Source organism: Anomaloglossus baeobatrachus, chromosome 3, assembly GCF_048569485.1.
Source record: "Anomaloglossus baeobatrachus isolate aAnoBae1 chromosome 3, aAnoBae1.hap1, whole genome shotgun sequence".
NCBI classification, from domain to species: domain Eukaryota; kingdom Metazoa; phylum Chordata; class Amphibia; order Anura; family Aromobatidae; genus Anomaloglossus; species Anomaloglossus baeobatrachus.
In genome coordinates this window covers 322320421-322336924 of record NC_134355.1, presented here as the reverse complement: position 1 = coordinate 322336924, position 16504 = coordinate 322320421, and the positions used below count along the sequence as shown (strand labels likewise).

At 42.1% G+C, this 16504-nt stretch overlaps 1 protein-coding gene across 1 annotated transcript in view; it reads right to left on the bottom strand.

Moving 5' to 3' along the window:
- The window catches only part of LAMA4 (laminin subunit alpha 4), a 223215-nt gene that overhangs the window by 104848 nt on the left and 101863 nt on the right, over positions 1 to 16504 (bottom strand). The window contains exons 6-9 of the mRNA XM_075340041.1: positions 15357 to 15457; positions 13322 to 13502; positions 11070 to 11162; positions 1327 to 1478 (exon numbers count right to left, since the gene is read on the bottom strand). Coding sequence (XP_075196156.1) covers positions 1327 to 1478; positions 11070 to 11162; positions 13322 to 13502; positions 15357 to 15457 — 527 coding nt within the window. The remainder of the gene's footprint in view (positions 1 to 1326; positions 1479 to 11069; positions 11163 to 13321; positions 13503 to 15356; positions 15458 to 16504) is intronic.

Sequence of the window (16504 nt, the reverse complement as noted above, 5' to 3'; positions counted from 1 at the left end):
ATACGTCACGAACGATGCCGGATGTGCGTCACTTACAACTTGACCCCGACAACGGATTGAAAGATTTATTGAAGCGTGTAAAGCAGGCATTAGACAGATATAAAATCTGTTATCATTATTATTTTACCAAATTTAAAAAGTAGGAATTATTAGGTCTTTTACACAATAAAGAAAAACATTATTTTTGTTTTGAGCAGTTACATTTTAAGATTGGTTACTTTTTTTTATTTTGACATTTGTGAATCTTCAAGGAGCTTATTATTTATCAGGGCCACGCTCTATTTTTCATGACTACCATATTGGTGAGCATACAACACACTCTTTTCCCCCAAAAATAGCGTTTGTGACATTGTTTTTTTTAGTTTTCTTTTCTTTGCCCTCACTACAAATAATTAATATCAATCATTTATAGCTTTATAATACGTTTTTGTATAATAAAGTAACAGAGTAGTGTTTTTCTTGATTTTTTTAAATTATTTTTTAATTATTCAATTTATTTTAAGTCACAGTCACTTGACCCTGCGATCCTCTAATCAGTTTTTTAGTACAATATTTCTGTATTGCAATATATTATGCACTGACATGTAGCCAATTAGGATCTATCCCTGGAAAGGCCTACAAGTTCTCATGAAGACATAGTTAAACCCTCAGATTACATGTTAAACTACTAGATCTTGGCATAGTGAGGGTAGTGAGGGTATGGATATGCTTACCCGATCTCTGTAAAATCACTTATGTGCCACAAGTGCTACTACTTTTCTAACCGAACATTAACTTAAAAAAAATCAAGGTCCGGGTTCAGGGTTTGGATGATTTGGATGCTTTACGTGCAAACTTCACTTGCGCAATCATCGCTGTGCTCATGAATGCTTGGTGCTCAGCCCAGTAAGAGCCGCTTGCAGTGTTTGAACGGCGCACACGGGGTAACATCAGCATCATTAGATGGAGTGTGCAACCCCAAAAAAAGATTGAAAAAACCCGCCCACCCTTCCCCAGAAGTAATCTGTTTATGGCTGGCTCTATGTGGACTGAGACTCAAACTGCCAATCAGTGGCTTGCTCCGGTGTTCAGATCAAGGTCAAGTCAGTGGAGGCTCAGCTCGTTTGCTGCCGGCGAACCAATCCTCCACGGAACTGCTCATCTCTACAACTGACAACATTTGACACGTTTTCCTAGATTACAGTATATAAGTTTCTCTTAATTGAGTGCGTTTTGTTCAGTGAGTTTTAGAAAAAATCTAAATGACTGCCACTACATTAACAGACAACAGAGAGCTTTGCCCAATAATACAACTAAAATTCTGCAAGAAGAGAATAAAATCTATACCTTGAGAAAAAGGACAGAAGAATTAATGTTGCCAAGAACTCTGTTAACTGCAACTCCAGTGGATATACTCAGTATAGTTGACCTAGTTTCATTAAGAAGTAAGGAGCTGAGCCGGAGGTCATCAATCAGGTCCCAGATACATTTATCACAATCTAGAAAAGCAGAACAGTTCACATAATACATCAGACAATACTCTATGTGTGTTTGACTTTTTCAACTCTACACTTGAGAAAATTTTGTATTTTATTTTTATCTTCTTCTTGAACATTTTCTTTAAAACCTTAATAGGGCTGCCCCAACTAGATAAACTTGGCCCATGGATATAAGGACGTCATAGAGAGTGGTCTCTGTTCAAGATCCCCTCTAATAAAGGGAATCTGTCAGTTGTATCCATACCCTCAGCCATCTATATGGGCATGTAGGTCATAGAAAGCTAAATAAAATGATACCTTGATATTTGCAATCCAATATCTTATTCCAGAGAAATGCACATTTTTCTATGTAAATGAGCTGTTAAGCCTGTTAAGATCTAGAGGTGCATCTCAATAAATTAGAATCTCCCTCAAATTTTTGAATAGCCTTTTCTTAACAATCCTTGCAAGGTTGCGGTTATACTGGTTGCTTGTGCCACTTTTTCTATCACACTTTTTCAGTCCACTGAACTTTCCATTAATATGCTTGGATGCAGCACTCTGTGAACAGCCAGCTTCTTTAGTAATGGCCTTATGTGGCTTACCCTATTTGTGGAATGTGTCAATGACTGCCTTCTGGACATCTGTCAGGTCAGCAGGCTTCCCCATGATTGTGTAGCCTACTGAACCAGACTAATGGATCATTTTAAATGCTTAGGAAGCCTTTGCAGGTGTTGTGTGGTAATTATTCTACTTTTCTGAGATATTGACTTTTCGGTTTTCATTGGCTGTAAGCCATAATGATCAACATTAACAGAAATAAACACTTGAAATAGATCACTCTGTTTGTAATGACTCTATATAATATATGTGTTTGCCTTTTTGTATTAAATTACTGCCATAAATTAACCTTTTGATTATATTCTAATTTATTGAGATGCATCGGTATGTGTCAGACACAAATCTTCCAGACAATCTGCCTCCAGAGCTTATTGTAAATACAAGTGGATGCTATCTGTGTGAGACATGTAGACCAGGAGAGTAGACTGTCTGTGTGACGCCTGCCTGGAGCCACAGACTCAGGATCGGTGAAACAGGTGGATAGAGGCAACCACCCACAAAGCAGGAGCTCGGACCCCACAACCCTTTAACCCCTATACAGGGATTTGGAACTATGACAGGGCCCAGGTAATCAATGCCCAAGGAAGACTGCAGTCCTGAGAAGAGTAGTAACCAGGCAGGGTCAAATCCAGAAGGTAGAACAGGGACAAAAATAGTCAGGTGGGAGAGTGGTCAGATATCAAGCTAAGGGTCAAAACATGAGCTAGCAGCGATGTACAGAAACGGCAAGCAGAAAAATGGTCAGGTAATGAAGCTAAGAGTCAAAACCGGAGCTAGCAGCGAAGTTCAGAAAGAGCAGGCAGAAGAGTAGTCAGGTAATCAAGCTAAGGGTCAAAACCGGAGCTAGCAGCAAAGTACAGAAATGGCAGGCAGAAGAGTGGTCAGGTAATCAAGCGAAGGTCAGTATATGGGAATACAAACAAACAGCAAGGAACCAGAGACTAGCAGGGAATCACAGGACTATATCTGGCAAATGACAGCAGAAGGGAGAAAGAATAAGAGGGGTGTTGTGCCTTCCCATTGGCCACAGCTGAAAGCTAGTTACTCCAGCCAGAAGGCACACACCACCACAGTCAACCAGTGGTACTGCAGGTCCTGGGGAAACCCAGCCTAATAGATGAGTGGAGCCTGCGCCCAGCAGAGCCACTGACTGCTCCCTCATCCCCAGCGCCGCCCACAGTGGTGACGCTTCGTCGTCTGGTTGATCAAAGCAGAAGTTGACTCCGGTGAAGACGTGACAGTCTGTCATTATAAGTGTCACATTGATACAAAAATAAAATCAGCTCTGGATGTAGATTCTCATGCAGATCTCTGTTCGGCCCAGAGATGTTAACAGCTAATTTACATATTGAATCTCTCTGGCATAAAACATCAGATCGCAGATATCAAGGTATTATTTTATTCAACTTTCTTTGACCTCCATCTTGTTAATGTAATCTAAAAGGAAAGTAAAACAAAATGAGCACGCCCTTACCCAATAAGTCATGGTGATTTTTGGAGAGAAAAAACTAAATTAACCTTATAGACTTGTACTGGATAGGAGACAGCAAGGCTGGGAATAACACAGTTCCCAGCAGGGGTGATCTGCCGCACCTATGGGCACTGTACATCCACTCCCAATGACTGCAGGGTGAGGAAGGAGATACAGTGCTTAGAAAGGCTTTGTGAAAAACTGCTGTGTCTGAGGCCCGGCCTAAGAATGGAACGTCTTAAGAATTAATCTCGACACATAGCAGTTTATTCATAAAAAAACAATGCATTTCAATGCAAGCCTTGTGCCTTCATCAGGCATTAGATAAAACAATCTACATGTTTACCTTCTATCACATTACATATACAGTACTTTAGAATGAAATGAAGGATTCACAATCAGGCATAATATGCTCTAAAAGGGATTTTTAAAAAGTAAATCAGTAATATCAAGGTTTAAATGAAATCATCGAACATGTTTCTCTGGAAATGTACTCACATACCTAGTTCACTGCTTTTTTCCCCCCATTGTTAATTGTTGGACACACACATATATACAGTATATCCCAAAATTAAGTAGACGCCTCACATTTTTGTAAAGATTTTATTATATCTTTTCATGTGAAAACAGTGAATATACAATGTAAAATGTACAGCTTGTATAACACTGTAAATTTGGTTTGCCCTCTAAATAATTCAACAAACAACCATTAATATTTAAACCGCAGGCAACAAAAAGGAGTACACCCCTAAGTGAAAATGACAAAATTGTGCCTAAAGTGTCAATATTTTGTGCGGCCACCATTATTTTCAAGCACTGTCTTAACTCTCTTGGGCTTGGAGTTCACTAGAGCTTCACATGATCCACTGGAATCCTCTTCTACTCCTGAGATCACGCAGCTGGTAGATGTTATAGACCTTGCCCTCTTCCACCTTCTGTTTAAGGAGGCCCAACAGATGCTCAATCGGATTTAGGTTTGGAGATATGGTAAGCAAGTCCAGCACCTTTACCCCCAGTTTCTTTAGCAAGGCAGTGGTCATCCTGGAGGTGTGTTTGGGATAGTTACAGTGCCTACAAGTAGTATTCAACCCCCTGCAGATTTAGCAGGTTTACACATTCGGAATTAACTTGGCATTGTGACATTTGGACTGTAGATCAGCCTGGAAGTGTGAAATGCACTGCAGCAAAAAAGATTGTTATTTCTTTTTTTTTTAAATTGTGAAAAGTTTATTCAGAGGGTCATTTATTATTCAACCCCTCAATCCACCAGAATTCTGTTTGGTTCCCCTAAAGTATTAAGAAGTATTTCAGGCACAAAGAACAATGAGCTTCACATGTTTGTATTAATTATCTCTTTTTCCAGCCTTTTCTGACTAATTAAGACCCTCCCCAAACTTGTGAACAGCACTCATACTTGGTCAACATAGGAAAGACAAAGGAGCATTCCAAGGCCATCAGAGACAAGATCGTGGAGGGTCACAAGGCTGGCAAGGGGTACAAAACCCTTTCCAAGGAGTTGGGCCTATCTGTCTCCACTGTTGGGAGCATCATCCGGAAGTGGAAGGCTTATGGAACTACTGTTAGCCTTCCACGGCCTGGACAGCCTTTGAAAGTTTCCACCCGTGCCGAGGCCAGGCTTGTCTAAAGAGTCAAGGCTAACCCAAGGACAACAAGGAAGGAGCTCCGGGAAGATCTCATGGCAGTGGGGACATTGGTTTCAGTCAATACCATAAGTAACGTACTCCACCGCAATGGTCTCCGTTCCAGACGAGCCCGTAAGGTACCTTTACTTTCAAAGCGTCATGTCAAGGCTTGTCTACAGTTTGCTCATGATCACTTGGAGGACTTTGAGACAGACTGGTTCAAGGTTCTCTGGTCTGATGAGACCAAGATCGAGATCTTTGGTGCCAACCACACACGTGACGTTTGGAGACTGGATGGCACTGCATACGACCCCAAGAATACCATCCCTACAGTCAAGCATGGTGGTGGCAGCATCATGCTGTGGGGCTGTTTCTCAGCCAAGGGGCCTGGCCATCTGGTCCGCATCCATGGGAAGATGGATAGCACGGCCTACCTGGAGATTTTGGCCAAGAACCTCCGCTCCTCCATCAAGGATCTTAAGATGGGTCGTCATTTCATCTTCCAACAAGACAACGACCCAAAGCACACAGCCAAGAAAACCAAGGCCTGGTTCAAGAGGGAAAAAATCAAGGTGTTGCAGTGGCCTAGTCAGTCTCCTGACCTTAACCCAATTGAAAACTTGTGGAAGGAGCTCAAGATTAAAGTCCACATGAGACACCCAAAGAACCTAGATAACTTGGAGAAGATCTGCATGGAGGAGTGGGCCAAGATAACTCCAGAGACCTGTGCCGGCCTGATCAGGTCTTATAAAAGACGATTATTAGCTGTAATTGCAAACAAGGGTTATTCCACAAAATATTAAACCTAGGGGTTGAATAATAATTGACCCACACTTTTATGTTGAAAATGTATTAAAATTTAACTGAGCAACATAACTTGTTGGTTTGTAAGATTTATGCATCTGTTAATAAATCCTGCTCTTGTTTGAAGTTTACGGCTCTAACTTATTTGCATCTTATCAAACCTGCTAAATCTACAGGGGGTTGAATACTACTTGTAGGCATTGTATATTGGAATATAAAGGGAGGAGATCATGCTGCTGTATGGTCTTGGCCATTGTGCTGCAGGTCAGATCCAGGGCGTTGGCAATCTTCTTTTAGCCTAGGTGATCTATATGTAGAGCAACAATTCTTTTATTCAGATCATCAGAGATTTTTTTGCCATGAGGTGCCATGTTGAACGTCCAGTGACCAGTATGAGAGAGTGTGTGAGTGATAACACCAAATGTAACACACCTGCCTCCCTATTCACACCTGAGACCTTGTAACAGTAATGAATCACATGACACCGGAGAGGAAAAATGGATAACTGGGCACAAGTTGGCCATTTTCACTTAGGGGTGTATTCATTTAGTTGGCAGCAGTTTAGACATTAATGGCTGTATGTTTAGCTATTTAGAGGACACCCCAAAGTTCCTCTGTTAAACAAGTTGTACACTGACTACTTTGCATTGTATCAAAGTGTCGTATCTTCAGTGTTGTGCCATGAAAAGATATAATAAAATATTCGTGAGGGGTGTACTCACTTATGTGATATACTGTATAATAATGGACATGTGCTTACACTTTGCCAGATTCATAGAAGCCAAACCCACCAAGGGTATGTTCACATGGAAACTTTTTCAGGCAGATTCTGCCCAGACTTTTCTTGAGGCCTGAAACACACATCCATGAAACATGTGCGTGTTTGGTCCGTTTCCGTGTATACTGGAGACACGGCCAAACGTGCACCAATGTTACTATATCTCAGCGGTTACAATTGCGTTTTTGGTTATGTCCGTGAGTCCGTCTCCGTGATGCGTTTTTTGGTCCGTGTCTCACGCCAGCATGTCCGTTTTCTGCGCGCAACACGCAGCACGGACCCAATGAAAGTCAATGGGTCTGTGCGCACGTCCGAGTGACACGGACGCATCTCTGTTTGCTCCCTGTACGTTTTGTGCTTTTTTCATGTGATGTCGGTCTTTTTTCTTTTTCTGCATCGTTCTCTCCCTCAGCCCGTCGGTCGGTCTCTATGTCTGTCGGTCGGTCTCTCTGTCTTATCTGTCCCTCTAGCTGTCTGTCGGTCAGTTCCCCCCCTGTCTCATACTTACCGTTCCCCGATCTCCGGCACGGCGCTGCACGGCTGTTATAATAACTCCGGCGGCTTTTACTATTTTGAAAAAGCCGGCCGCCCATTAATCAATCTCGTATTCCCTGCTTTCCCCGCCCACCGGCGCCTGTGATTGGTTGCAGCCACACACGCCCACCACGCTGAGTGACAGCTGTCTCACTGCACCCAATCACAGCAGCCGTTGGGCGTGTCTATACTGTGCAGTGAAATAAATAAATAAATAATTAAAAAAACCGGCGTGCGGTCCCCCCCCATTTTAATACCAGCCAGATAAAGCCATACGGCTGAAGGCTGGTATTCTCAGGATGGGGAGCTCCACGTTATGGGGAGCCCCCCACCCTAACAATATCAGTCAGCAGCCGCCCAGAATTGCCGCATACATTATATGCGACAGTTCTGGGGCTGTACCCGGCTCTTCCCGATTTGCCCTGGTGCGTTGGCAAATCGGGGTAATAAGGAGTTGTCAGTTGACTGCTGTCAGTCAGGTAACTCGCGGCCACCGCTGGATCCAGCGGTGGCCGCGGGTAACCTCAGTGACAGCAGCTGATCGCGCTACTCATCTCATTAGCTGTCTGGAGGTGACCGGAGCGGCGGTGTATTCTGCTGCTCCTGTCACCTCCATGCAGCAGAGCTGGAAGCGACACTGGAGGTCCGTGGATTACGCCGGACATGGAGGGTTTGTCGGGGTTAATAAATTGGTAATGATGGAATTTGTTTGTGTTTTTTATTTCTAATAAAGGATTTTTCGGGTGTGTGTGTTTATTTACTGTCACTTACAGATTAATCATGGAAGGAATCTCGGGGAGACGCCTGACATGATTAATCTAGGACTTATTGGCAGCTATGGGCTGCCAATAACTCCTTATTACCCGGATTTGCCAACGCAGCAGGGTAAATCGGGAAGAGCCGGGTACAGCCCCAGAACTGTCGCATATAATGTATGCGGCAATTCTGGGCGGCTGCTGACTGATATTGTTAGGGTGGGGGGCTCCCCATAACGTGGAGCTCCCCATCCTGAGAATACCAGCCTTCAGCCGTATGGCTTTATCTGGCTGGTATTAAAATGGGGGGGGATCGCACGCCGTTTTTTTTAATTATTTATTTATTTATTTCACTGCACAGTATAGACACGCCCACCGGCTGCTGTGATTGGGTGCAGTGAGACAGCTGTCACTCAGCGTGGTGGGCGTGTGTGACTGCAACCAATCACAGGCGCCGGTGGGCGGGGAAAGCAGGGAATACGAGATTGTTTAATGAGCGGCCGGCTTTTTCAAATTAGAAAAAGCCGCCGGAACAGTGTGAACGCCGTACAGCGCCGGTGATCGGGGAACGGTGAGTATGAGAGAGGGGGGGACACTTCAGTCACTCGGGGGATTAGTGGTCACCGGTGAATCCTTCACAGGTGACCGCTAATCAGTACACGGCACAAAGACAGAGCCGCGGCATGAGAATGAAGTCGGGTGAAGTTCACCCGAGTTCATTCTCATCCCGCTACTCTGTCTTCCGACATGTAGTAACGACATTTTGCATCACACACGTACATTTCACACGGACAACACACACACATGTCAGTTATTTCACTCACGCACACACGGACATTCCACACGCACATACGGCTAGCATACGGGATACACACGCAGGCCACACATACCATAAAAACGGACCTAAAAAACGGAAAATGGACCCGAAAAACGGCCCGTTTTACACGGACGTGGTTTTCACGGATGTGTGGCGGAGGCCTGAAATAGCACCTTCTATAAAATAAACATAATACACAGCATATCAAAACAACATTGATGTGCATGTGTTCTGTCTTATGTCACTTCTTTTAACTCCTTCAGCATTCAGAAATCCTGAAATAGTTACAAAAAGTGAAATGTTAATTTTTCAGGTGGCTTCTCCTTAGAAGCCCCCACTCTCTGTACTTCACAGTATGGAGTGAAAGATGCTGTGGCAGAGCCGTGAAAGAAACGATAACGAAGTTGCCTAGGGAACGCCTGTGTTTTCCTAAAGTATCTTTGTCAATGTCTAACGGACGTCATGTGTACATTGTCTTATGCTAATTTTTTCCATCCAAATCCTATGTTTTCAGCTATTTTAAATTTTGGGCACTATGAACAGGATTTATAGGATTTGCTCCCCTACTTTGGAGCCAGTAGATGCCAGCTATATTCTTGTCTCAGCAGCCGTCATTTCTCATAATAATCTTTGACAAGATGCCTTGTGATTTTATTATTTCTTAATTACGTTATATTACACTGCGCATGCTCAGAAGACTCCTGCTGTTCCAACCATACGTAGAGAGCATCTGAAGCCAACAAGCAAACACCCAGATAACAAGACTGCGGGAATGGTAAGCGCGCACGCGTGAAATCTCAAAGAGCTGACTGTGACATTGCTCATGTAAATCCATGGTATCACACTCACAGGGGCATGATACCACGGAAAGCATGCAAACGCCCACGGGGCGAAGCGACGCCCTGGGGACTAGAGCCTCTGATCATTTACATAGGGAACACGTAATTTATAAAACATTTTGTTTTTTATAAATTCATATTACACAATATTACAACACAGGGATGGGTAGGAAGGGGTTTCTAGGCCACACATCACCCTGCTTATAGTTCAGAACGCATAAGGGACCTGACAGGTTCCCTTTAATTTCTTTCTATATATAATGTGAGGAAATGTGATCAGGTAGATTATTGTACCTGATCTTTTAACGGGATAAAACCCATTTTTTTATTTTAATGTATAACCGCTTTTATGTATACTGTTACCGTTTCAAGACGTTACATTTTTGGACAACGCTTGAGACAGAGCAGTTTTTCACAAAGCCTTTCTAAGCAGTAGATCTCCTTTTTCGCCCTGAAGCCATTGGTAATGGATGTAAACTGCACATCGGAGCGTTAACTCACCCCTGCTGGGAGCTTTGTATTTCCTAGCCTCATTCTCTCATAGTGTTGTGGCCATCCACCACAACTCTACGAACTTTTTACCTGGTTTCGGAAAGTTTGATCTATCAAAATATAAAAATAGTTAATCCGATTGAGAAACTCTAGAAACCAAAAAATTAAAGAACGCCAAAATTAAGTTTTTTTGTCAATGCTACAAAAAAATGCTGTAAGATGCGATCCGAACATGATATCTATCCCAAAATGGTATCAATAAAAACATTGTCTCTCTCCGGAAAAAAATAAGCCATCACACAGCTCCTTTCACCAAGAAATGAAAACGTTACCGGTCTTGGAAAATGGCGACAAAGCTCCTCAATTTTTAAACTTCTGATATTTTTTACTTACACGATGTGGTAAAATGAATGATCTCATTCAAAAGTACAACTCGTTCTGTAAAAAACAAGCCCCTATATGGCTATGTGGATGGAAAAATAAAAAAGTTGTGGCTCTGTGAAGAAAGGGAGGAAAAAAACGAAAACGGAAATTGGCCCCGTCGTGAAGACTGTTTCACCTAAGTTTATAGTGTCTAAAAATTAAACAGTTTTAGTATCTCTGCTTCAATGTATATATAGTTTGCACTTGAGCTGTCTTTATAAAATATACTTTAGCTTGGATTTTGGCGTTTAGTTTCCATTGGGAGGGTTGGAACTGCTTTGCTGTGCCTCGTTTTCACAGATAAATCAGACTCCTGACCGCTCTTCTCATTATGAGGCCTAAATAATTATTCCCATGGGTAAAAAGACTTCCTCAGTTCTGCTAGACCGATGTCGCCTTTTTTGTTAAGAGGATAATAAAAGGTGAAAATCTTACTGAATGAACAATCGGATCCACTCGGGGATTCGGGGTCCTCTAATAGACACTCTCCGGTTTTATTGTTGCACGGTCCACCGCCACAGCTGCATTCTGAAGGATCAGGAAAGTGTTAGATGAACAAAGAATAAGCAAGATATTATTTTACAGGAAGGAGCACGCATACATAATGTGTAACATATGCAGAAACCTTTCATTGGTAACATACTACATTCAACTACTAACTTTGCATGGAAAACAGTAAATTAACATGAAATATAGGTTGCAGAAAGAAGAACAAATGCCTTTTCCGACCTTCATGATTGGAACATTGTACATATAACTTTATTTAACAGAAGATAACTTCTACATACAGACTAGTCTTAATCAGTGTCTTATAATTTATCATTATTCACAGGGTAGTCCACTTTGGATAACCTTCAGTGGTATAACTATGGTGTACCCATCCCGGCTAGATTGGGCTTGACTCCCTTCCCTTATGGCTGCTGCTCTTTTCTGTGCTCCACTTTTTTTACAACTTGCCTGGCGTGTTTCTGTAACATCATTTTTCTAGGCTTCTTAACGCCAACACTTGTGTCTTGGTAATGAGACTCTGGAGTTCTGTTGTGGGAGAGCTCCATCATCTGTTCTCACTGTGTAGACATCTTCGAAAACTCTTGTGATTCCTGCATATTCTTAGTCTTGACTCTCTATCTAGTCACTTTCTGGATTAACCATCGATTTCTATAAGCATAACTGTTATTGGCCTAAAGTCATGTAACTCCTGCTAACCTTCAGTCCTACTGGTTAATCCTCTGCTAGTCACCCTCTGGATTAACCCGTTGGTTGTAGTAGGCATAACAAACACTTAGTGGACTATGTTCATATTGTTCATTCCTGTTTGCAAAATGTCTGTGGTTCCTCTGCATTGTGTGCTGCCTTAGGCCTCTGCCACACTCACGTGAATTTCACGCACGTGCCGAGAGACACGTATTTCCCCTGCGTGTTGCGTGCAGGTAAGTACGTGTCTCTGGTACGTGCGTGACACGTGTGTTCTACGTGTGCTATCCGCGATAGCACACGTAGAACCGGTAATTATTATACTCACCTGGTCCTTCCTGATGTCCGCGCTGCTGTCCGTGGTGCTGATCCTCGGTCTCCAGCCCTCCTGTCTCCCCGCTGCTGCTGCTGCCAGGCAGTGAAGTGAATATTCAATGAGAATAATGAGCGGCGGTCGGCAGCAAGAGGCAGCAGCAGAGACAGGAGGGCTGGAGAAGGTGAGTTAATGTTTTTTATTTTTTTCCCTGACATGTGTGTTTACTCCGGCGCGTGTCACACGGGACCGCATCCACACTACACCCGTGTGGTACGGGTGCGGGCCGTGTAACACCCGTGCTGCCGGAGAAAACACTGACATGTCAGCGCTTTGAAAATCGCACACACGTACAAACGCACACGGACACACGTTCCGTGTGGTTTTACGTGTGTGTGCCTGCTACCATAGGGTAGCATTGCTGTACATGTCTCCGTGCCGCCGGTACGTGTAAAAAATGACAAACACGTGCCGGAGGCACGGATGTGTGGCGCAGGCCTTAGACTTGCCAATTCACTCTGGTTTGCCCCCTTGGTCCTGTGGTTTCCATTTTGTCCAAGTCTTCACTCTTCCATGTACTCTCATGAAACACATCAGAAAAACTTTTCTGTACATTATATATTTAAAATGGATTTACAATAAGGATTGGATTTTAAACCACCAGGTGTTGGACGTCAAACTATCATTGGACTTTACCATGTGCTGTCTAGCCTGCTGTGCCAATGCCCTGGGTCCATGTGTCCTCCATGACTGGCGGCTTCATGGATCCACTTCACCAGATGAGCAAAACAGCAGAACAATAACTTGATGCTCATAGGCATCTCCATTTTAGATTGAGGGTCTGCTTCTCAGGTACTCATTGTAAGCTTTGTCTCCTAAAGTTTTATGGAATTCACTGTCGTGGGAAAACTGTTTATTTCCAACTTACATGAATAAGGTCTAAAGTCTCCCATTCACTTTAACTGGATGCAAAATACTAGCAGACTTGGAAATGTTAGTGCAATATACAGCTAAATCTTCAGTAATTGCTGCATGAGATAATGTTACCATACAAAAAAAAATATATATATATTTTATATGTATATATATATATATATATATATATATATATATATAGTGTCATCATTATATCTGTTTACAGAAAAAAATCAAGTTCACATAATATCCTCAATATACTCACTCTGACAACCAAATGGGCCATAATTCCAATGTCCAGACTTGCATCGATCACATTTCAGACCTCCTACGCCGGGTCTACATCTGCACTGCTGAGTTATGGGGTCACAGTTGTTGTCCGAGGAGGCGACACTGCAATCACACTTCTGACAGCCCAAACAACTGTCAAAGCCATGGTATCCAATCTAGGAATAAAAAACATAGAGGCAGGAGATAAAATCTAGAGCTCAGCGTAAACACACTGCTCCTTATGTCATAAAATACCTATTCACAGTGAACTAGGAAGGAGTGACAATTTATTTTAAAGTTGTATTCTGCCTTAGAAAAAAACAATAAAAAAACCCTTAACCTAACAGTTTCTTTGTATAATGAAAAACATCTAGAATTTTCAAAGAAACCTTGTGTATCGATTGATTGACTTTATCCGGATCCCTGCTTCCCTCAATAGAGTCCTTCTTTATTTACTTCTAGAAGGACAAATCTGTCCATGGCCAAGTGACAATAATGCAGGTGAAGACGGGGTACAGTTCTCTATGTCCATCAGAGGCATACACCAGCACGTCCATGAAGTGAATGGGAAAGAACGTGATTCCTTAGAACACGCATGTAAAACTCTATCCCGTGGGCCAAATCTCACATGCAGGCTGATTTTATTTGGCCCACGATGCCATACTCTCATTTTTCTATATGTAGGACTATGGGGGGCCCATTATTCTTCATGGAGGACTATGCGGGGCCCATTATTTTGTATGGAGGGCTATGTGGGGACCATTATTTTGTATGGAGAACTATGTGGGGCTCATTATTCTGTATGGAGGGCTATGAGGGGCCCATTATTCTGCATGGAGGACTATGCGGGGCCCATTATTCTGTATGGAGGGATATGTGGGAACCATTATTTTGTATGGAGAACTATGTGGGGCTCATTATTCTGCATGGAAGGCTATGGGGGGCCCATTATTCTGCATGGAGGACTATGTGGGACCCATTATTTTGTATGGAGGGCTATGTGGGGCCCATTATTCTGTATGTAGGATTATCAGGGCCCATCAATTTGTATGGAGCACCATGTGGGGCCCATTATACTGTAAGGAGGGCTATGTGGGGCACTTTATTCTGTATGAAGGATTATTTGGGGTCCATTCATTTGTATGTAGGACTATGTGGGGCCCATAATTCTGTATGTAGGACTATGTGAGGCCCATAATTCTGTATGGAGGGCTATGTGGGGCACTTTAATCTGTATGAAGGTTTATTTGGGGCCCATTAGTTTGTATGGAGGACTATGTGGGGCCCACGACTTTGTCCAAGTTTCTAACTTTGGCCTTCTGTATATTTGAGTTTGAAGTAAACAATGATGAGTCCTATAGAATGGCAGCAAGCTGAGAAAACTGAGAATTTTATATAGAAAATCCTAAAAACATTTGCTTATACAAATAATATTAATTTGTTACAGCCCTCACTCATAAAACTGTCTATTTAGGTACTAATGATAAATTATTTCATTTTCACTATTTCACTAAATGTTGGTATTTTGTGGCTTTTCTGCTGATGTAAACTCTCTCATGATTAATTGGTACAATATAATGTAATTTCAGGATCTTGCAGATGGTTCTAATTGCCTAAATGTATCGGCTCCAATTCATCAATCAGTTTTTGTCAGAATTCTGGTATAAACCTTGTTTGAAATTTTGCAAAATTATTTTGCAACTCATTATTTTGCAAAAAGTTTGGCACTATTGATATTTTTACATCAATCCCCTGCAAGCTTCATTAAGTATTTTCAAAAGTGGGCAAAACTAAGCTGTGAGAGGGCATGGCAGAGCACACCCAACAAATTCTTCACAATTTATGCCACGACTGTGACGTAATTTACAGCACAAACGAGCTCTAGTCCCTGAAAGGAGCACATTTCTACAGTATCAACAAAGTCATTAAAACCTTCACCAAAAGTGGCGCTCACAACACCAGTATTGATATCCCGGGACTGTATTATATCTAATTTGGTTGTTCCGGGTAAGATGTCCATCACTACTCACTTGACAATGATCACAGGCAATGCCGGTGACACCTGGTTTGCAGTGACATTTCCCCGTTATGTCATTGCACAATTCTGTGCCGCACGTAGAACACTTGCATTCTGAAATATAAAGATGTTGGTATGAAATGATTCAAATGTTTACACAGGCTACTGTTATTATTCTAGATTGTCTGAATATTGATGTCTACTTCTAGCTTCTGACATATTAATCAGATATGAGGGTTGTGGTCCCTTAGTTCTACTAATGATTTTGGAGCTCAGCTCATTACCCCCCACTGATTGATGCTATTCCTTAACTTTTCTCATTTACATTTCAGTTCAAAGGCAATCTGTCACCAGGTTTTTGCAGTGCCATCAGAGAGCCAAATAATGTAGAGGAAGAGATCCTGATTCCAGTGATGCATTACTTACTGGGCTGCTTACTGCACTTTTGATAAAATCAGTTTTCTTTGCTGCAGATCTAGAAGTTCTCTCTATAACCCCCCCATGTCACTTATTGGCAGCTTTCTCTATATACTGCGCATAGGCAGAAACTGCTAATAACTTGTGTGGGTGTGGTTATACAGAATCCATGAGTATGGAGGACTATCTAGCCACAGTACTAGTCCTTTGGTGATAATCTCCTGCTGATAAAGCTAAGTGACACACCAATGGAATCATGATCTCTGTCTTTACATTATGCTGCTCTCAAAAACCTGTTAGCAGACTTTTTTTTAAGCAGTTCTCAGAATTTTCAGATTTGCTTCTGCTCAGAAATGTTTTTATTATGTACTTGTATAGTAAGGTGATTTTTTTAATTGAAATTAATGTTACTGTTTGCTTCAGTACCCCTCTTAGTTATACAAGGCTTATTCCCCTGTTATTGGGTCTTTTCTGGCAAGTATGGACAATGGTTATTTTATTAGATAAATGCTTTGTGTAATATGCTCTATTATGTACTATAAGTATTGAACACCTACAGGAGCGTTCATGATATTCCATTTTAAATCTATAGGTATTAATGTGGAGTTTGTTCTCCGTTTTGCAGCTATAACATCTTCCACTGTTCTGGGAAGACTTTCTATAAGATTTTGGACTGTCTGTGGGAATTCAGTAAGCTGTTTAGAATGATCCATTCGGTCACAAATGTTAGTAAAGGCAGACTGT